The sequence below is a fragment of the Astatotilapia calliptera genome, chromosome 12 (assembly GCF_900246225.1).
Source record: "Astatotilapia calliptera chromosome 12, fAstCal1.2, whole genome shotgun sequence".
In the NCBI taxonomy this organism is placed as follows: Eukaryota; Metazoa; Chordata; class Actinopteri; order Cichliformes; family Cichlidae; genus Astatotilapia; species Astatotilapia calliptera.
In genome coordinates, this window is record NC_039313.1 from 24646539 (window position 1) to 24669131 (window position 22593).

At 39.8% G+C, this 22593-nt stretch overlaps 2 protein-coding genes across 2 annotated transcripts; both read left to right on the forward strand.

Moving 5' to 3' along the window:
- Window positions 1-49: 49 nt before the first annotated feature.
- Window positions 50-1790, forward strand: nono (non-POU domain containing, octamer-binding). The gene has a single exon (XM_026186724.1). The coding sequence runs from the start codon at window positions 314-316 to the stop codon at window positions 1640-1642; it is 1329 nt and encodes a 442-aa protein (XP_026042509.1). The 5' UTR covers window positions 50-313; the 3' UTR covers window positions 1643-1790.
- A 7346-nt stretch (window positions 1791-9136) lies between these two features.
- npc1l1 (NPC1-like 1) lies at window positions 9137-20613 on the forward strand. The gene is made up of 21 exons (XM_026188402.1): window positions 9137-9373; window positions 10690-10851; window positions 10994-11902; window positions 12287-12580; window positions 12672-12895; window positions 13004-13104; window positions 13208-13380; window positions 13964-14092; window positions 14997-15179; window positions 15272-15386; window positions 15507-15772; window positions 15960-16049; window positions 16139-16329; window positions 17895-18022; window positions 18152-18281; window positions 18367-18422; window positions 18528-18678; window positions 18796-19027; window positions 19303-19416; window positions 19532-19694; window positions 19807-20613. The coding sequence occupies exons 1-21, from the start codon at window positions 9332-9334 to the stop codon at window positions 20004-20006; spliced, it is 4053 nt and encodes a 1350-aa protein (XP_026044187.1). The 5' UTR covers window positions 9137-9331; the 3' UTR covers window positions 20007-20613.
- The last annotated feature ends 1980 nt before the right edge of the window (window positions 20614-22593 follow it).

The window sequence follows — 22593 nt, forward strand, 5'->3', positions numbered from 1 at the left end:
AAAGTCAAAAATCTAAAGCACCCGTAGTAAGGAACAAAACATATATACAACACATTTTAAGCAGCCTTGTTATTTTTATACACTTACATTTTACATATTTTTTTTAAATAACTGCATCGTTTTTGTTTTATTGTTGTTTTTTCTCGTACCGTCGCACATAAACTACGTCGCCGATGTCGCAACGAATTGAGGTCACAATAGCGTAGCGCGTACCTTCGCCATTTTCACAGCTCTTTGTGCGCTACCGTTTGCAAAGAGTTTCTGTGTTTTTAACAAGCCATTTGCTACTTCAGATTTTAAATCCATTGCGAGAATGCAAGGAAACAGAGGCCCCCAGCAGAACCGCGGCCCAAACCGCCCGGGAGAGCAGCTGAAAAGCGAAGGAACAAACAGCAACGGGCAGCAGCCAGAGCCCAACGAGCAGACCAACCCCAACGAGGCCTTAACCCTGGACCTGCAGAGCTTCAGAAAGCCCGGGGAAAAGACCTTTACCCAGCGGAGCAGGCTGTTTGTAGGTAATTTACCAACGGGTGTTACCGAGGAGGACCTGGAGAAGCTGTTCACCAAGTATGGAAAAGCCAGCGAGATATTTATTAACAAGGAAAGAGGCTTCGGCTTCATTAGGCTCGAAACGAGAATCATAGCAGAGATTGCCAGAGCCGAGCTAGATGATACCCCCTTCAGAGGCAGGCCCATACGGGTGAGGTTTGCGACACACGGAGCTGCTTTAACTGTGAAGAATCTGCCAGAGTTTGCGTCCAACGAGCTCCTGGAGGAGGCCTTCGCAGTCTTTGGCCAGATAGAAAGAGCTGTGGTCATAGTGGATGACCGAGGGAGACCTACGGGGAAGGGCATAGTGGAGTTCACCTCAAAGCCAGCTGCAAGAAAGGCTTTGGATAAGTGCTCTGATGGTGCTTATCTTCTGACAGCTTTCCCCCGGCCTGTTACAGTGGAGCCTATGGAACAGTTTGATGAAGAGGAGGGACTGCCAGAAAAGTTGGTCAACAAAAACCAGCAGTATCACAAAGAGCGTGAGCAGCCGCCACGATTCGCTCAGCCCGGCTCCTTCGAGTATGAGTATGCCATGCGATGGAAGGCCCTGATGGAGATGGAGAAGCAGCAGTATGAGATGGTGGACCGCAACATGAAAGAGGCGCAGGAGAAGCTGGAGGCTGAGATGGAGGCAGCCAGACACGAGCATCAGGTGATGCTGATGAGGCAGGACCTCCTGAGGCGGCAGGAAGAGCTGCGAAGGATGGAGGAGCTCCACAATCAGGAAGTGCAGAAGAGGAAACAAGCCGAGCTCCGACAGGAGGAGGAACGCCGCAGGAGAGAGGAGGAGATGAGGCTGCGCAATGAGGAGATTATGAAGAGGCAGCAGGAGGGCTTCAGGGGCAACTTCTCTGAGAACAGGGAGCAAGACATGAGGATGCATATGGGTGGTCATGGGATGCCCATGAACAGAAACTCTCTGGGGGGCAGCTCTGGTCCAGCTGGTACTCCTGGCTTGGCTGCAGAGAATTCACCAATGTTGCCAGGGCCAGGAAACAACAGCATGCCTGGAGGTGGTCAGGGTGGCTTCCCCAGAGGCCTCCCCGGACCTGGAGATTATGGACCTCCCAATAAACAACGCAGATTTTGAATTGCAAGCTTAATTCCCCCCCCCCCCCCCCCCTTCCTTTTCATACTCACTGTACTTTTAAGTTCGGCTAGTGTTAACTTTTGAACTTGGAAAACTGCATGTCATTTTTTTTGTACCTGCCTATTTGTACTTTTGATTATTTTTAGTTCTGAAATGTAAAAACTCCAAAATGAGCCATGTGTTTTACTTTACTTCTCACATTAATGTATTTTCATAGGGGTAGAAAGGGCTTTTGTCCTGGTTATGATAACTTTTCTGGAATAAATTCCTGATTCCCTAAATAAAGGCTTTGGTTTATTCAGAGTAGAATCACCTCAGCAAGCTCAGGACTGCACACAATAGTGACTTTTGTCTGCACAGTAGTGTGAGTAGTATTGTCACTAACAAAGTAAAGAGTGGCATTTCTGGCACTCAATATTGATTATTGGTCATCTGTGCCTGATTTATTAATTACCAAAAAGTGAAATGCAAATGTCAGCAATTTATAGCAAGTACGTCTTATCACAGCTTTGAAGCTCCATAAACCTGAGTCTTACTGATAGGTTGCAGTTAAATATTAAGCGAGAAACATGGGCTTTTGCACGGTCGTTTTTCTGCTTTATTTTGATAACTAGGGGGAAAAAATGCTTCACACATATTGAGAACTTCTTGCATGTTTTGCTGAATACCCAAATCTGGCTTCCCACTGATAGTGGAAACGGTAATGTCACAGTCATTGACAGATTTCAGTTGGTGTTTTTTAATTGTTTATAGTGGTAATTCACATCAAGTAGCCTCAAGACGTTTTATATAGCAAGGTAAAGACCCTTCAGTATAAGAGAAAACCCTGATGAGGTGATGATCCCCTATGAGGAAGCATGTTGGGGGAGCACAGAGAGACAAATCTTCAGAGAGAGAGAAGATAGAAGTCATAGACTTGTAGTAGCAGCCTATAAATACCTGGAGAGTGAGAGGGGGGGGGAAGGTGAGTAGAGAAGAAATGCTCAGTGCATCCTGGGAGGTCCCCAAGCATCCTGACAGCAGCTGAACTAAGAGATGTTCATCTTGGTAGAGTCAGCGCTGCCAGGCTCCTCTCATGGGCACGCATTTCAGATTTGATTGAACCAGATTATAATTAATACTTTGTTAGTGAGGGGAAGCATTTTAAATTCAACTCTAGATTGACCAGAGAGCCAGCGAGGAGAAGCTGATACAGGAGAAATACATATGTCTATTTTTAGCCTCTGTTAGTCTTGTGGGTGCAGCGCGTTTTTGATCAGTTCAAGGCTTTACAGTTACAACAGCCTCCTCGCTGAAAACAAGAATAATAAATGTAAAAAAGTGGTTTATGTTATGTTCATGTTTCAGATAGATAAGAGTTCCAAAAGGCGTTTTCCGCTTCAATAACAGGCGCTTTTCATCACCGCTACAGCTAACGTAGTCAACTGGTTTCCATGATCAGACAGCTGGTTAGGAGACAACCTTAGCGACAACATTCAGTGGTATAAATCTCAAAAGTAAACGCAGCGATTATGTTATTATGTTATGTGTGAGTTAGGTTCACCCGACCTGATTTTTGCAGCGCTATAATACATATAATTTAGACCGATCCCCGTATACAGTGTACAGTTACCTCGACGCAGTGTTGGTGCACTAATGATCCACCTGCAGATTACGCTACTGGCGCTCTTTGTCTCTCTGCTCTCAAACTCGCCATCTAACACAGGTTAGCCTCGCAGATGTGAAGGTAATGTGAAGGCGTATCCTCACCCCCTTGTGCAGGCTGCCGCTCCCTGAGCCTGGTTGTTCTGGAGGTTTCTTTTTGTTAAATGTTTTTTCTTCCCTCTGTCTCCATGTGCTTGCTCATCGGGGGCTGTTTGATTGTTGGGGGTTTCTCTCTTTCATTGTAGGATCTTTACTGTACAATACAAGCAGCTTGAAGCAACTGCTGTTTTGATTTTGCACTATTAGTGAAGACATGATATTTGCTTCAGTGGAAATTAACTTTACACATTAATTACTGACATCGTAGTTTTACTGTGCCTGATAGAGAGAGCATCTGTTACATCAGTATTAGTGAAAAAGCATTTTGACATACAGAAATGCAGACAGGTTTTGTTTCACCACTCTTCCTTTAAATAACAAAATCTGCTTTGAAACATTATGTGTGGCAAAGAGCTGTTATCACACTTAATAATTAACACTTCTTTCCCTATGAGCACAGTGTTTTATTAATTGACAAGTAACTCCCTGCATGGGGATTTCACCATTTTGTAATCTACACAGGTTGTTTGTGACTCATCCACTGCCAAGCCCAGTGATTCAAGCTTTTTTCCCCCTCCTCCTATCAGTAGCAAGAAAAGGTAAACACAAAAATCAGCAAACTCCTGTTTGTTTTTTCTGTAAATAACTAATACCTTTTAAAAGCAATTTCTCCCTTTCATTTTCCTGGTTGTCTCCGGCTTCCCTTCAGTGGCTCCCCAGTATAAAATCACTGAACTAGCCGAGAAGAAAGCAGAGGACTGATGACTGCTCAATGACAAATAAAGCACAGTCCAAACACTCATGCCCACGCAGTGTGAAACGGCACAGAGGACAACAACCCTTTGAGAAGAATCACAGCAAAGCTACATGTGAACAGAGCTGTAAATGGTACTGATTCATATGGGGAGGGTGGAGGGCAGGCCAGTATCAGTTAGAAAATACAACAGAAAGTGTTTCTGATTTTGACATATTTTTCATTTGGTTTGTGTCATACTTAATAAAACATTCTTATTATCAGGATGATACAAACATGCAGAAGTAACAAGTTCTTTGTGCAGCCATGTATTTTTTTTAAGTCTAAATGGAAACAAATGCGATTTTGTTTCATAAAGAAACTTCTTCATCTGTTTTCTTCTTCTTCTTCCAGCTGCTTCATTTAAGGGTCACTGCAGTGGATTGTCTGCCTCCATCTCTCTCTTCTCCGTAATCTTCTTTCTTTTTCCACGTCAGCTCCATATTCAACATCCTTTGTCCAAAATATCCACTATCCCTCCTCTGCGCATGTCCAAACAATCTCTCTAAAGTCGTCTCCAAACTGCTGAACCTGAGCTGTCACTCTGATATATTCATTTCTAACCTTGTCCACATCAGTCTTAATAGGTGACCATCTCAGCTCGACAGCTCAGCCTCACATCTTTTTGTCAGAGCCAAGTCTCCAGTCTCCAAACCTTACATCATAGCAGGCCTCACAACCGTCTTGTAAACTTTCTTCGTTTGAAAAAATCAGACTTGTCAGTAAGGGCTGTATTGATGGAGTGAAATTGCTTTAAGTTCCACAACACTTTGTAGCTTCAGCTACAGGAGTTAAAAAAGCTGAGGTCATATAATCACACTTCACTGCGTATTTAAAAATAAAAAACGCTTCTTTTCTTTTTTTTGCACAAAGATAACAAAGTGAAGCCCAGTCAAATTCCTTGTTAGTTTGCACAAACTTATGATCCTGATGTCATTACAGTCTGTTGGTGTTACAACTATGTGTCTTCTAGCATCAAATCTTAATACTTCATATGTATGTAACATGAGGTTTTTCCAAAGATATAAAGAACAAAATAAGCACAGTAGACCATAATTTATAGAAACACTTTGACGAACCCTTGTATATTGAATACTGACCTCTGGTGGTCCCCAGAAAAGTAATATTAATATAACACATTTATGTAATCAATAAAATAAATAAATACACAAATAAATTTTACCAAATATATTTAAAAGGCACTGAAACACAATCCTTCAGCGACTCCAGAATCTTTTCATTTTTTAATATCCTCCTGAGAACCAGCCTATTCATTTATTCTCTGTCTTCTGTAATGGACATTTGTTTTTGGTCTATATCTTTCGACTTATTTGAACTACCCTACTAAGTCCTGATGTACTAAATAGAGGACATCCCAGGCTTTCCATCGATAATTCATGTGTTTGGGCGGCTTCTTTCAACTCCAACGAGGAAGAAAATCACAAAGAAAGTTCAATGGGAAGATTCTTTTTTCCTCGGTCCTCAGGAGGATATCTAAACAAGAATTTCAGAAATTTCAGGGAAAAATAGAAGATCTAATCTTTCAGTTTATCCAGAAAAATGAAAATATAACATTTGCATATGTATGGTTTTCATTGGCTATGAGCTGAAAAGTGAACGGGTAAAGCTGTGGAGTAAAAAGAGAAATATTTAGTTATGAGAGTAGTGAAGCAGATCTGTAAAGTTGAACAAAATGAAACAAACGTAAATTATATATATATATATATATATATATATATATATATATATATATATATATATATATATATATATATATATATATATATATATATATATATATATATGCACACACTGCATTGGTGCATGGTTGTGGGAATAAAGAAAAAAAATACAAGTAAAATTTGTATAGGTGAGGTACAGTTTAAGTAAAAATACCACTAAATTTGGAGGAAAAATCAACTACATGTAAAATATCAGTGTCTGAATAACATCTTAAATAATACAGCTAATATAAATATATATTTCTACTGTTATTGGGAAAAACACTGATATTATTTGCAGATACTTAAACAACTTGAATCTCCCTCATGTAGAAACAGATTTATCTGCTAATACAGTTGTTTTTTTAATCTGATACTGAGGGTTTTCTAAGGAAACTACCTTTCACCTTTATCTGAGTCCAACAAGTCAAGATGATTGGCTCTCCCCAGATCAGTTCAGCTTAACATGAGGTCCATAAATAATGATAAGGAGCCCATCATAAAAAGGGGACAATGTACGCTATCTGGATGCAAAATCTGTTTTCTAAAATGGTTTAGATAGGCATTATTTGAAGACTGCACCCTGAATGCTACAGCTCTTTCTCTTTTCTTTTTATGCCATAAAAATCTAAGACTATTAAACTCACAACTGTCTGTGCTGTTGCTAATTAGTACATGTCGATGTGATAATATTATTAATCTTCAAAAACTTAAACATATATATATAATATACTGTTACTGTCAGTGTGTTAACTTCAGTAGGTACATTCTTTTTATTTCCAATAACCCTTTTAGAGAAATTTGTACGTTTGTTGTGTAACATTTAGTATTTTGCCATCATTAGAAATAATTACATAATTGCACATGAGTCTGTTACAGTATTTAAATGATCTACTATATATAACAGACCCATGCATAAAATTGATTCAGCTGTTTATTGCATACTGGTGTCCCACACTGAAAGATGTGCTTTGTGTTCTTAAGTTAAACAAAATCATACTCATCAAAATGCATCACATTAGGTCACATGACAGATAGTTTTTAATGCCTAATTCAATTTGATGCGATCAGTTACAACATTATCAAAAACAGAAGTTAAATGAAACATTTCTCCTGCTGTTTTGAAACAACAACATAAAGGCAAACATATAATGCGATACTTATACCTATATGTATGAAGTACTTATATTTTATACTTCTGTTTTCTTTAATATAAGTTATTTTTTTGGATTGTCAGAGAAATGTTGATTTAGTGCAGAGAGTCCTCAGTCTTTTCTAGCATGAAGCAAAAAGGTTCACACCTGTCCCGTCAGTTTCCCCTGCTTATCTTCCCCCACCTGCAGTGGCTGGATTGCCCACCAGTGGGGGTCATCCCACTAATTTATTGGTCCTTTGCTGTCACCTTCTATGCGACAATCGGGTGTCCTGGTGTTTTATTTTGTTTTAAATGCAGGTTACTGACAACATCACATTTATGTTCATGTCTTTCGTGCATGAAAAGTATCGAAACCGAATTGAAAAAAAAAAGGAAAAAAAAAAAACATGCACAACAACCAGTCCTGCAAAGGAACTGCTTTCAAATCCTGATTTATTGATCATAATTTTTAATTTAATAATTTTAATAATTTTAACTTTAAAATGTTCTTCATTTTTATTTCCAAAATTAGTAAATGTTTTCAATTTCTCAAGGTCTGCACAGTTGTTTCTCATATAAGCAAGGGAATGCACAGCAAAAACACAAGCTAATGAAAGAAACAGGTTTAAATAAACACACAAAAACAAAATAAAAAATATACATGATTTGAAAAAACAAACAAACCACAGAATCACTTTGATTGGCACCAAACATAAATGATATGAAGTAAAGTGCTGTTTCCAGCCCGACTCATGTGCAAGTTTAGTTGAACCAATTGAAGCGGTGATAGTGGATTTCCAGTCCGAACAGTGTTTACCTGAAGTTAGTTTTTCAGTAAGTTCTGCAGGTCTGCACATTCTAGAAAATGTCATAGGACCTTAAAACATGTACATAGACTCTGTCATTACTTACAAAAGTCTAAATTGCAGCAGCATATAAATCTATTCCATGAAGATGTTTTTCCTTTTAAGAACAGAGAGGCTTATTAATTTTTGGCTAATCTTTGCAAAATCATTTTATGGTTGGGCAGAGTCCTTTAAGAAATAGCGCTCATAAAGAATAAATGCCAGGGTGCACCGCATCTACCAACGTCACAAAAACATGATATAACAGAATGAGAATAAAATAATTTAGTGATAAACGTTTGGACGGTGTAGCATCAGAAATAGATTTGTTCTGCTGAATGAAACCTGCTCCCGTTATGAATCTGGAATTGCACAGGAACTGCTGCAATCGCTCTGAAAATCGGCGCAAAGTAGATAGATAGAGATGCTGATAAATCCTAAACTTTATGAATAGTTACAAAATTCTGTTATGCTGCCACTTATCACGAAAGAACAATAAACATCCTCATATCTTTGCCATTTCTTCCCATCTTCTGCACCATGTCTGTTTATCACAAATTTAAATGCTCACGCACCTTCACCCTGAAAGCTCAGACGATAGCATCTGGACCATCGGATCTCTTCTTTATCTCAGCTGTGACCTTGACATATGATAAGAGCATTAATTACAAAGTTGATCATGTCGGCTTGGCATGCTTACAGACCATCACTGGACTTGAAAGTAATATATTTGTATTCATTTAGTTTTTTTCTAGTCCTACTGACCATTCAAAGCACTAAATGACTTTTTGATTTAAAGAAAAATGATCCATCATATCATATCAGGAACACAGGTATTGTTCTCTCACTGTACCCTATAGATCAGATAGTCACTTTGATGATGGTCTAAAGGTTCAGTAGTAGTGTGCTGTACTTTGGATGTTTCCTACATGCACTGCTCTGAAAACAAGCAACAACAGCCTACACATGCTTCTTGCTGTAAAGGGATTGACACGATTCAAATCACTCAGAATGTTTATCTATCGTCAATAAAACTACAAATTTCCAGGTGGTATCAGTTCAAGTATCAATGTAAGATGAAGCACAAGTGAAGAACTAGGTGTGGCTTAGACATCTGGGTGGGATTTTGTTTCTCCCAGCTCTGCTGAATCACCCCAGCAACCCTATCAAAATCTATTTTCTGTGTTAATTATCAAACGGAGCAACTGGTAGCTTTCGCCCGTGATTGGCCGGCAGCAACATCACACCAGAACACGTTTCTCCTTACGTAGCCCTAACACTGTAAGATAGACAGACAGACAGACAGACAGACAACAGAGACTACCCACATCACCTCTCACCTTCTTTCCTAATGCATCTTCTAATAGGTCAACAGTGAAACACTCCTTACACTCCTATTTTACTGAAATTTAAGAATCTGACTCTTCTGTTGTTGAATCGTGCTCAGGAATCATGATGCGTCTTGCAGCCCTTGTCATTTTTATAAATATTGTGGTAAGTTTTTTCTTCTTTTTTTATTGGGGAATTTATTGCAGTTGTGCACTGGTTTCTATAATATATTGAAGATGTAATACTGTACATTTTTTCAGTTAACAGCATGATGGGGGGGGGGGGGGGGGTTTGAAATGTATTAATCATTTGATCTGTGATCAGCACTTAAAACTAGAAAGATTAACGTTTAATTAAAATCCTAAATGAATATAACTGTTTAAACAAGCAATCAATATGTATTTTTATAGTACATTCGCAGATAAGAAACCCAAATTAAAAGCAATACAATAAATAAATATAAGTAAGTAGTGATTTTTATGTCCAGAGTTGAGGTTAGAGAAGAAGGTGTGCAAACAGCGTCTCAGGTAAAATCACTGTTGTGGTTTTAGATTTAAACTGTGTTGAACATATGCACATAATGCATACATAAATATGTGCATGTAATATTTTTCTATATGGGTGATTTTTTAAAGCTGTTTCACACATTTTACATCACTGACCATTCAAATGTAGTCGTCACAATTATATTTATCTCACATACTCTCATGCAAAGTATGATATAACATTTTATTATTGTTATTATTATTATTATTATTATTATTATTTCTATTATATTTAAAACTTTCAAAGGTAATGCCCTTCACACATTTGTGACTTTCCCCCAAATTTCTATTCTCGTGTTAAAGGTGATTAAATTTATATCATGACATTTTATTTGCCTTTGCTTTAAACTGTAAAAAATTAGAGATGACATTTTTAAGCCCCGTAGGTTTGGCAACAGTCACCTTTAATCACATTGCATGTTACAAGAATACATTGTGTTTTTGGATATAAAAAATAAAAGTCAATTTATATTCCAACAGAAATCAAGAATAAAAGTTTATTGTACTTAGTATTTACATTTTTTTATCTTGTATTGTAGGCACGCATGTAGTTTGTGGTTATAATTAACCTTGAACGTGTGCAATTTATTAGTACAATCTCCATTTTATTGTTGCAAATTGGCAATAAAGAAGCTGAGCTGGCAGGACACCGTGTAGCGTTTGAGTCATTGTGACAGGGCTGTGAGATGTTACGAGTTATCCTTAGAAAATGTTATAGGCATTATAATAAACACTATCAAACTTATACAAGTTTTTGGAAAACATATCATTGAGCTTATCGCTTCGTGTTAACTGTAATGTTTGTGAGTAGGAAAATAATTTTTATAATCGAACATCTGTGCTGAGAAGTTTTTGATTTCTAAGCAGACTCTACATTAAAAGCGCTGTTGCTGCCTTTATTGTACTTACTCTTGAAAACTCGTCTCGTCCACGCAGAGTCTATCAGAGGCCCAGCATGAGCCGGGATATTGTGTTTTTTATGATGAGTGTGGTCGTAACCCGCTGCTAAATAACACCCTCATTGATCCCATCGTCCCATGTCTGAATTACACTCGTGCCAAACTCGTCACTGGAGACCACTACAAGATACTCAAACAGGTGTGTGTATATCCTTCTTCTTGGTGGAGTGAACTGCTGTAAGAGAAGAAGTTTGAATGAAGTGTGGCAGAGGTAGATTTCTGTCTATTCTCAATAAGTGCGTGTTACAATCCTTTTATAATTACATTTGTTCCTGCTGCAGGTGTGCCCCATGTTTGACCAGGGAGAGAGCAGCACATATGCTTGTTGTACGATCAAACAGCTGGGATCACTGGAAAAGAGCCTGACCCTGTCCAAGGCTGTTCTCGTCCGCTGCCCTTCCTGTGCTTACAACTTTGCTCACCTGCACTGCATCAACACCTGCAGTCCTAACCAGAGCCAAACAGTTAAGGTCACAAGGGTGATGAATGTCACTGAGCAGAATAGGACGAGGGAGGCCGTGTTGGGTTACCAGGCATTCATCGGCAAGACTTTTGCTGATACCTCCTTCCAGTCATGTAAAAATGTCCGGATTCCTGCCACGATTGGAGGCTATGCCATTGCCACCATGTGTGGTCGCTATGGGTCAAAGCTATGCACTCCCCAGCGCTGGTACGATTTCCAAGGGGACTCGAGTAACGGTTTGGCTCCTCTGGACATCGACTTTAAAATAATACAAGAAGGAGACACCACAGGGTTGCCAGAAGGTGTGATTCCCTACAACGGGGTCGCTCTCATGTGTAATGAGACCACACCTACAGGAGGGGACGTTTGCTCCTGCCAGGACTGCCAAGAATCGTGTCCAAGTGTGCTACCTCCTTCACCGGTCGCTGGCCCCTTTACACTGCTGGGCACCAATGGTTACCTTGTAATTTCTATCATCTTGCTCATTCTCCTGATACTTTCCTTTGTCCTATACCTCTCTGTCTCCTGGTGGGTGGCATCTCAAAAAAATAAAAAGAAAGGAATACACAGAGGTAAAGGCAAAGACAAGGACAGTGATAAAGTGACTGAGAAGATCATCCATCCCTCAGAGGTGACATGTGCTGAGACAAACAGCTTGGCTGCTCAGGCTTACCTGAGCTCACAGTTCCGGATTTGGGGAACCATCATGGCCTCTTATCCCCTCACTGTAAGTACTTTGATCCAGTAAAAGTAGGACGTATGTACCCACTAGGCCTTCTTTTAGCTTTAGTGGAAGAATTAAAGTCAAATCATAAGATGCTGTTCATACCAAACCCAGTTATGCTATAGCAACAAATCCTCTGAGTGGACTAAAATGAGGAAGATTACATTTTTATTGTTCAAAGTGACATTTGGAATATAAAGAATACTAATAATTCCCTATTATCTATATTTTATTTACTAATTCAGTATAGATATGTTCCCATTTCAAAGAATTTGCACATTTCTGACTTCTTGCGTTAACCTTACCTTACACAGTGGATTTAAGAGAAAGTATATTGTTAGCCAGACGAAGACACCACGCCTGAAGAATATTTGATCTTTTCTCAAGGTCCTCCTCCTGTCTCTTATTGTCGTGGCTGTTTTATCTGTTGGCCTCAAAGACATCAAACTCACCACCGATCCAGTTGAACTTTGGTCTGCCCCTAACAGCCGGGCTCGCCAAGAGAAAGAATTCCACGACACGTACTTTGATCCCTTCTACAGGACAAATCAAGTAATCTTGACAGCACCAGGCAGAAAAAGCCACATTTATGACTCGTTGCTGTTTGGACCGCAAAACTTTAGTGGGATAATGTCCAAAGAGCTCATCATTGAGCTGCTGGAACTCCAGACACGAATACAGGTACTCAAAGTCAAAGCTGACTGCTGACAGTGTTTGAAAAGGTGCATCATTCCATGTTGACTAACTGAAACCCCCCTCATTCTGTTTTTAGAATATTCAGTTTTGGTCAGATGATCTGAACCGGACAGCAAGTTTGAAGGATGTGTGCTTTGCGCCGCTAAATCCCAACAACCCTTCCTTGACTGACTGTGCAGTCAACAGCTTGCCACAGTACTTCCAGAACAGCCTAGACCACATTAACGCTAAAGTGAACATGACTGAGCTGGGAGTGACCAAAGAGGTGGACTGGAGAGACCACCTCATCTACTGCCTTGGGTAAGCATTCATTAAAAAAAACTGCAACCAACACCGCTCATTTTTATAAACTTCACCTTCCGGCACATAAAACCATCCTTTCTCCCCCTTTTTCCACTTCTCCTCAAGCTCTCCTTTGTCCTTCAAAGACATCACAGATTTAGGTATGAGCTGCATGGCTGACTATGGAGCTCCAGTCTTCCCATTCCTGGCTGTGGGAGGATATGAGGGTAAGAGACTTTTAGAACCACTGTTTTATCCCTGAAATTATTGTACAACACACAAAAAGGCGCTTCTAACTCACTTGAACAATTTACACTTGACTTTTCCCAGATGATGCATTCAGCAGTGCTGAGGCCTTCATCCTGACCTTCTCCCTGAACAACTATGCTCGCAGTGACCCTAAATTCAAAGTGGCTATGCAATGGGAGAAAGAGTTTCTTAAAATTGTCCAAGAATACCAGAAAGACCCGAAAAACAGCTTCACTTTTGCATACATGGCAGAGGTAAAAACTCTATGAGTATGCATTATTCGTATATTTACAAAATTTAAGTTCAAATGAGAAATTTGTGTGGATTTTGGGGCAGTTACCTGTGATTTACGTGAGTCACTGTGGCTCAAGAAGTAGAATTGGCAGGTTTGAGGGTTTGTGGCCAAAGTGTTTGGGGGCAAGATAATTAACTCTGAGTTCCTCCCAATGCTTTGTGCTGAGTAAGAATCGCACATGTGTGTGAATGTGAAATAGAAATGAATCACTTAGAAAAAAGTGATTCGGTGAATGAGGTGTAAAATGCTTTGAGTGATGAAGCAGAGTAGAAAAGCTCCATTAAGGCCTTGGCCGCGTGTCACTTGTCTGAGGTGGTCCAGGGACCTTTGTACGTGTCATTACACCATCTTTGCACTCGTTTCCTGCCTGCTCACAGTCGTGTCCTATCTAATAAAGATCAAAATGCTCAAGAAAGCAAAATGAAGCAATTACCAGGCATACTGACAAAGACTTGCTGTTGCTGTTTTTCTAAGAAACGTTAAGTTGGCCTCTCTGTGACCTTTAACACATCTAATCACTCACTTCTCTGCTCTGTTAATAGAGATCTCTGGAGGACGAGATCAATCGAACAACTGCAGAAGATATCCCCATCTTCATGATCAGCTATGCTGTAATTTTCGTTTACATCGCTGTGGCACTTGGAGAGCACTCTTCATGGAAACGCTTACTGGTACGTCTCCGCAGAATGGGTAGCATCAGGTATTCCCGGGTATTGCAACTTGCAAATCAGCAGTTAATCCCTTTAGTGCCATTAGTCTTTGAACGGGTGTTCATAAACCCTGCCACACTCTGCCTTTTCACTTGTGTGGTTTTAGGTGAAATGTCTTAACACCTACCTTCATGGTCTGCCCAGGATGGAGCCCAAACATTTTTATGTAGCACAGTTATGTCAGTATTTTCATTTTTCCAAATCTAGCATCTGCAAAAGAAATTACTTTCCAGTTAGCCTCAGCTGTATGTTTTGTTTCGTGCTGATTAGCATGCTAAAAATGTTCGGTAACATCGTTGATGCTAACTAGTAACTGCAAAGCATAAGAATACACACTTATGGGTTAGGTTTGCTTACACTTTAACACTTAAGTTTGGATTTAACATAAGTGTTAATGTGCATTCATTTGGTATCAGAATAATGTCATTTTTTGCTAACATTTAAGTGTGGTGCTGGATGCAACTGTTAGCTGCTGTCCATTTGACCTAGATTAGATAATAGTGTGCAGTAACCTTGATAACATGGCAAATAAAGCCATATTTGACTAGAAACAACATGCTTTTTAAACCCTCTGACCAAGAGCTGAAAACGTATATGATCGGAGCTTTTTTTTTTTTTTTAAGTTGCTAAAACATGAATTTAGTTGTTGCTGTAAAAATGTGAGCATAAAATATGCCCCTGGGTTATACTGGCTTCTGTACAGAGAGAAAAAATGATAGAATGGTATATATCACCTACTGTACGTGATAAGGAGAAGCTGATACAGTATGCCTATGTCAGGATTATTGTTCTTACTACAGCGTAATAAAGAAATGTCAATGGGTTCACTGAGACGTTTGTACATTTGCATCTCTTTGTCCTGTAGGTGGACTCTAAGTTTCTGGTTGGTTTGGGTGGGATCCTGGTGGTCGCCTGCTCTGTCCTGGCCTCAATGGGTTTTTATTCCTGGATTGGCATACCCTCCTCACTGGTCATCCTTCAGGTCGTTCCCTTCCTGGTGCTCGCCGTGGGAGCTGACAACATCTTCATCTTTGTTCTGGAGTACCAGGTATTGTATATCTATGTGTGCCATAAATGTACAATGGTGCCATTTTTTTAACATGGTGGAATTTTTATTAAGTTACTCTTCCTGTCTTCCAGAGAGATGTGCGGAGGCCTCACGAGACGCGAGAGGAGCAGATCGGGCGTGTCCTTGGAAACGTGGCTCCCAGCATGCTCCTGTGCAGTCTTTCTGAGTCTGTCTGCTTCTTCCTAGGTATATAATCTGATATCCTTAGCTGAATCCTTAGTTTTAAAAATGTAATAAAATTTTTTTACACCAAGCTGGACTTGGTGTTTTGTCTGGTGCGTTACCCTCTATCCATGTTTGTTTCAGGGGCCCTGTCCACTATGCCAGCAGTGAAGTCCTTTGCTCTATATGCTGCTCTGGCTGTGCTCATGGACTTTGCCCTCCAGATGACAGCTTTTGTTGCGCTGTTGTCCCTGGATGCCCGGCGCCAAGACAACAACCGCTGTGAACTTCTCTGTTGCATTAAAGTGTCAAAACAGCGTCCAAAAAAGCCAAATAAGGGTTTTCTGATGCCATTCATGAAGAAATACTATGCCCCTGTTCTACTGCACCGCTACACCAGGATCATAGTGGTAATGCCTCACCAACAACATAAAATATGTTCAGTCCACAGTTATTCTAAACCACTGACCTCAGCTGTCTCACTGATGTTAAATCTTGCGAGATGAAATTTAATGAGATGAACACAAACTCATATTGAGATGTGTGTGTTTTTAAACAGATGTTTGATAAATTCACTCTATTCTATGTTCTCCTCAGATAGTAGTTTTCATCTTTATGTTCTGTGGAGCCTTATTCCTCATGATGAATGTGAAAGTGGGTTTGGATCAGGAGCTGGCTATGCCTCAGGTCAGTAAGCACAATTATGTATAAATGGCAATGACACTATTTTCTTCCTGTTAAACCTGTTCACAAAGATATTTCTGTTTTCGATGCAGGACTCATACATGCTGACCTATTTCCAGTACCTGAACAAGTACTTTGAAGTTGGCGTTCCTGTTTATTTTGTAACAAAAAAGGGGTTCAACTTCACCTCTGTGGAGGGCATGAATGCAGTCTGCTCCAGCGTGGGTTGTGATCAGTTCTCGCTGACTCAGAAGATCCAGTACGCCACAAACTACCCTGAACGGTGAGTCAGTGGATTTATTGTTTATAATCTGAACACGGGAAACTTTAAGCTTTAAAAGCAAACTCTGTACCATTGTTGCTCACTTAAACTCTGTATCTACCAGTTGCTTGCAACAGTTCTGATACTCTGCATGTGTCCTTCATATCACAACATATCCTTGACCTTGCTGATATCGTAGTAGCAACCTGTTACACACTTTCCAGTCAGATCAGTTAATGATAAACTCAGCAACATAATTGCCACAGAGCAGATGAAGGGTGTCTCTGAGTGATAGTGCCAGTTAGTGAAAGCAATCACTGAGCTATCCCCTATAATTATTCTCGAAATATGCTTGCAATCAGAAACTGTGTTCTGACAGATTTGAAACTTCTGATGCACAAAATAATCTTCCCAGCTTGCCTGTGATTCACCTAAACACTTTACATTTTGATATATTCGATCGGACTGAGACCGTCTTAGGTAACAAAACACAATTGTTTCCTCAAGATAAGCAGAATTATGGAGCCGTATTTATCAGCAGCCTTATCAGCTGGCAAACAGCATCTCATAAAACAGGAACAATAAATCTATCATTAAGAACTCCAATAAATTTAACTGAAAGATTTGTATCAGAACGCCTTTAATAATCTTTGTGTTATAAAATAGTTAAATTGAGATGCTAATTGTGCAGGTGCCCCAAGCATAAAAACAAGCCATTCACACAATAAAACAACAAAGTCATTCCCACAGTAAAGTCAGGCCTTTCAGTAGAAGACAATGAATGATTATGAATGAAAAAGGAGCAAAGAATTAAATAGAAAGTGTCATGGTGCATTACAGCAACCCTGCTTGAGTTAGGGCTTGAGCTGTTTGCCTCTGTTTTGGTGGAGCTGTAGTGTCTACCAGTGGGGAACAGGTCAAATAGCAAGTATCCAGTGTGACAGCTGTTTTTAGGGGTTTTTAAGACATTTGAGAGGTATCTTGCTTTTTCAGTCTCTTCCAGGGAGGGAAGAGCGGAGCCAGTGAGCTTTCATGCTGTCTTTATTACCCTGGGGGTAGCTTCTTTTATCTGCTGCAGAGCATCCGGCAGACCACGCTGTAACACAGTACGCTGGCATGCTTTCAGTGAGCGAAAGAAGGCAAACCAGCAGTTTCTCATCTACACAGTACTTCTTCAGCAACCTCGGGAAGTGAAAGTGCTGCTGAGCCTTCTTAAACACAGCTGTAGTTATTTAGAAATATTCAGTACATAATCCCAGATCCAGATAGATGGTTTGAAATTTACTAAGTATGAGACTGATATTATTACATTTGAAGTAGCTACAGGTTGTTAGCTTCCTGAAGCATACTGAGCATAGAGAAAGACAGAGAAAAATGGCCAAATATTCAAGCACAGAACCCCTTAAAACACAAACTGAAGTGGTTTTTTAAACTTCAATTTTGAATAAAATGATCAATTATTGCTTGGAAGTGCTGGATAATGTTACTTTTAATGCAACAGACTAACAAGGTATTGCTGTTTCTTACCTTTTTCTGAATTTGATGATTATGAGAATAAATAATTATTTATATGATCTCAACTTTAGATCCTATGTGGCTATCCCTGCGAACTCGTGGGTGGATGATTTCATTGACTGGTTGAACCCCCAATCCAAATGTTGTCGTCTGTACACCAACGGTCCCAATGTAGGACATTTCTGTCCTGCAAATGAATGTGAGAATCATTTCTTAAATGAAAAAAGCATTAAAAAAACATACTTGCATGCAGTTTTTGATGTTACTGTCTAAACATGAACAAAGACATGACTTCAATAACCCCTACTCTTCTTATTTGTCTTAACAGCTGGTTTAATCTGTGCTAAAAGGTGTCTGGCACGTCCTGATAATGATACGGTGAGGCCCACTGTGGCACAATTCAACCGCTACCTTCCTGACTTTCTGACTAACAGGCCTGACCTGCAGTGCTCCAAAGGGTTTGTATTGTAAATGCGCGCATACACACTAATAAATCCCAGCATCAAAACGGAAATCTCATGGCTTACTGTCTTTTTTAAACAGCGGTCTAGGAGCGTATGACAAAGCAGTGGTAAGAGATGAAAGTGGGGAAATAATAGGTAGGTCCCCAAAAACACCGCATAGCAGTGGAAGTGATTCTATTCATTCAAAAACAGATTTAAAAAATAGGAAATAAAACCTTTTTTACCCCCCTGTCTCTCCAGCCTCTCGGTTCATGGCTTACCACACACCTCTAACCAACTCCCAGGAGTTCACCGCTGCCCTGAAGATGGCCAGGGAGCTTGCTGACAAGATCACCCAAGGCATGAGGCTCGTGCCAGGCACCTCGCCTGACTTTGAAGTGTTCCCTTACACGTATGTGCTTTCCCCATTTCCCTGCAACTCAGCTCCAACCACTCTGCCAGAAAGTTGTTTTCGTCTTTAAGCGGTTTGTATTTTCTGATCAATGTTTTATGTTTCTCCTCCTTCCAGGATAACCTACGTATTTTATGAGCAGTACCTGACTATTGTGAATGAGGGACTCTTCAACATCTCCTTGTGTCTGCTGCCGACCTTCGTGGTCTGCTGTCTGCTGCTCGGCTTGGATCTGCGCTCCGGCCTGCTCAATCTGCTCACCATTGTCATGATCGTTGTGGATACAGTCGGTGTCATGACTCTGTGGAGCATCGACTATAACGCAGTGGCTCTCATCAATCTGGTCACGGTAAGAGCAAATCAGATCATTGGGACTGAAGGAGGCTCATTTTCTCAAGTGCGGACACAGTTATGGAAAGACATTGTGTTGACCAGTCTGCCTAATAACAGGTGCTGATTAGCTGCATCACTGGGTTTCTTTGGAGACCAACCTATACAATCAACTGAGTGTGGATATTTTTACTAAATTTGCTAGCCTTTTGTATTTTTCCCGTGCTTTGCAGAGATTCATTTTTGATGGTTTAAATGAAAGTGAAAGTCTCACATCTTCTGTGCAATCTGCAGGCGGTGGGCATCTCTGTTGAGTTTGTGTCGCATATGACGAGATCGTTTGCACTCAGCACCAAGCCCACACGTGTGGAAAGAGCAATCGAGGCTACAGCCAAAATGGGCAGCGCAGTAAGTAAAGCAAGAGCTGATGTTGTTAATCACCCATTAAAGAAAAATTTGAACCAAATAAAGGAAAATAAAGACATGTTTTCAAATGAATTTTCCCTTTTTTTGCACCCTCAAGGTGTTTGCTGGTGTTGCTATGACTAACCTGCCAGGCATCATCGTGCTGGCGTTTGCCAAAGCGCAGCTCATCCAGATTTTCTTCTTCCGGTTGAACCTCGTCATTACACTCCTGGGAATGGCTCACGGACTTATATTCCTCCCAGTGGTGCTCAGTTATTTCGGTACGTACATCATTTTCCTCTGGGTTCTTTATGTGTAGTAGAGAAACTATTAAAACTGAAGGTGAAGACTAAGTGTCTCGCTGTTGCATTGTGTCGTGCTCCTTTCTCTCAGGTCCCGGTGTAAATAAAGCGGTGCTGCTCCAGTTCCAGCAGGAAAAAGAAAAGGACAGGGAAAAGGCGGAGACGAACAGCCACACGAGACAAGTTTATGATAACATCAGCTACGAAGGCAATGAAATAAAACAGGACCCGTACTCAAACACCGTGGATGAAAGTGGTTCAAAAACGGTGGGGAAAACTGACAGGTTGTGAGCACAAAAAACAAAATCAGTTTTGAGGTAAATTATTGTAGCATACAGAGTCACGATGGACACAGAAAATGACATTTTGGCCCCATGTGGAAATTATTAGCCTGCTTGTGTATCTCTGTCCAAAATGGAAGGTAGGACCTACACAGGTGTGCAATATTTTTGAAGCAATGCAACAATGGACTAATGCAATGAGGTTCAGGCTTCCTGAATCAACGTATAGGAAGCGTATTTGATAGAGGCTTAAACGAAGAATCACGAGTTAGTCATTTTGAATTTTTTTGTTCAACACTTCACTGTAGAAGTGACTGATTCAAATGAACACACACTCCACAGCTATTGCAGGAAATGTGCAATCAGTGATAAAATATCAACTACATTCATTATGTGAATGAATAATCCACTGAAAACATTATAGTTTTCCATGATTAGAAATTGAAACTGTTTCGCAGAAATGTGTATTTTTGTTGTGATATGTATTTAATATATTATTTCATCATACACAAATGCTTTTCTTTATCTTGGTGCTGCTGCCACTGTATGACTTCCAGGACTCACAAAGCTGTCTCTTTAAAAACATTTCTAATACATGTTAGGATTTTTTTTTAAGTTTTGGCCAATTTGGGTCCAGGAATGTGTGTGTTTGTTGTTGTTGTTTTTTCAAATAGTAAAAAAAAAAAGAATAAATCAAGGACTCTTTGAACTTTGTGTCATTTCATGAAATGAAAATACACATCTTTCAGTTTTTTCTTGCACTTAGTCTGACTGTGATAGAAAAAAATGATTCTATCCATGAAAATATTATGTTGGCTTTTTATACTCTGCCAAAAAAATAATAAGGACTTTTGCAGGTGGGCGTGCTGCTGCTGATCACGTTCTTGACATCACACGTCTCATTTATCGGCGGTAGTTTATATGAGCACTTAGTGGAAGACATTAAGCTGGAGGGCTGGGGTTGGCTATAAGACATGAATTTTTCCTAAAATTTGATGAATTTGATGTTTCATTCGAAAGAACAACGATATATAAGAGGAGTTTAAGATCAAAAACAGGTCAGAAAAGGAAGACGTATAGTAAGGATTTACATTTTTAAACCCTGCACCTTTGTTTCAATAGTTCATTTTCTTTTTAAAATGGGAATATGTCATTGCAGCTTTAAGCTAAATTACTTTATAGAAAAGAAATGTTATTTTGGAATCCTACCGCAACAAAACAAATGGTCATACAAGTGCATCTTATCCTATAGATCAGGGGTATTAAACTAAAATTTGAGGAGGTCCAGTTGGAGAAAATCTTCTCAAGCAGAGGTCCGGGACATCATAATGTCTAACTTACGTTATGATTGTGATAGAGAAGCAACTTTTTTTTTTTTTTTTTAATTTATATCTGAACGTATGAACAATAGACTGTCAAATCAATGAAAATACAAGTTAAAACATTTCAACAAAATTTATTGTTAACACTGAAACACACAGTAGGCCTACATTAGAAATAGGGCTGCTGTTTAAAATGAATTAGAGAAAATAAATAAAATGGCTAAATTGTGCATCTTAAAACAAAGTGCTTAATTTCAGAAAAAAAAAGTTTCCCTTTTTCTTTACATTTTACATCTCGACTAAACAGTCTCAATACATTTTCAACAGATAACATCAAAACATTTTAACAATTTTACAGTTTCTCTTTCTTTCCCCCTTATATTCCACGTCCCAACTTTCTGTTGTTCAGTGAGAGAACTGAGCTTTAGTTCGCTCTACTAGGATTTTAAATCTGGGCTGGAATGGTGTCAGGGCCATTCTCATACACATGTGTAGGTGCTCATTGGTGATCCTGGAACGATATTTAGTTTTTATTATGTTCATTGTGGAGAAAGCTGCCTCACAGCTGTATGTGGAGCCAAACATGGTCAAGATGTACAGGGCTACTTTCCTCAGATTTGGGAAAGCTGTCTCAGAGACCAATTGGGGCCAGAAAGTGGCAGGTTCAGTTCTTCCAAACTGCTCTTTCAGGGCCACATCTGCTTGGAGATCAATTAGTTGCATTTGAAGAGGCCCAGCATTTGCCCACTTGAAGTGCTGTGTGACTTCCTTTGAGAACCCTCTGACATCAGTGATGGCAAATGGGTTCTTTATGAACATGGTGAGCTGCTGTCCAAAGCTGAAGCTATCAAAACGTTTGCTGAAGTTTTCAATCAGCTTATCAACAAAGTCAACAAAAGAGGACACATCTCTCTGTCCCTGAACCTGTTCCTTCACTGTTGGGAAGTGTGCATAGTCTCCTTGCAGGTCTTCTTTGAACACTTCAAGTTTCCTCTGAAAGCAGCGGACAGCTGTCATCAGTTCACAAATTGAATTGTCCTTGCCCTGCAGCTTCAAATTCAGTTCATTCAGGTGTGAAGTGATATCAACCAAAAAGGCCACAATATCCATGTTTTTCCCATCATTTAAAAAGAGAGAAAAGTTTGTTGCTTTTTGACTTTCCAGCTCTTCCAAGAAAGCTGCTACTTCACTTCTGATGGACCAAAATCGCTCCAATGCCCTGCCTTTGCTAAGCCATCTCACATTGTTGTGAAGCAGAAGATCATCAGCGTGTGC

Bases quoted from the DNA above. Each gene is read 5' to 3' on its own strand.
- nono (XM_026186724.1), top strand. From the start codon at position 314: ATGCAAGGAAACAGAGGCCCCCAGCAGAACCGCGGCCCAAACCGCCCG.
- npc1l1 (XM_026188402.1), top strand. From the start codon at position 9,332: ATGATGCGTCTTGCAGCCCTTGTCATTTTTATAAATATTGTG. The intron at 10,852-10,993 runs GTGTGTGTATAT...TTCCTGCTGCAG, and splicing joins ACTACAAGATACTCAAACAG to GTGTGCCCCATGTTTGACCA. The intron at 18,423-18,527 runs GTAGGTCCCCAA...CTGTCTCTCCAG, and splicing joins TGAAAGTGGGGAAATAATAG to CCTCTCGGTTCATGGCTTAC.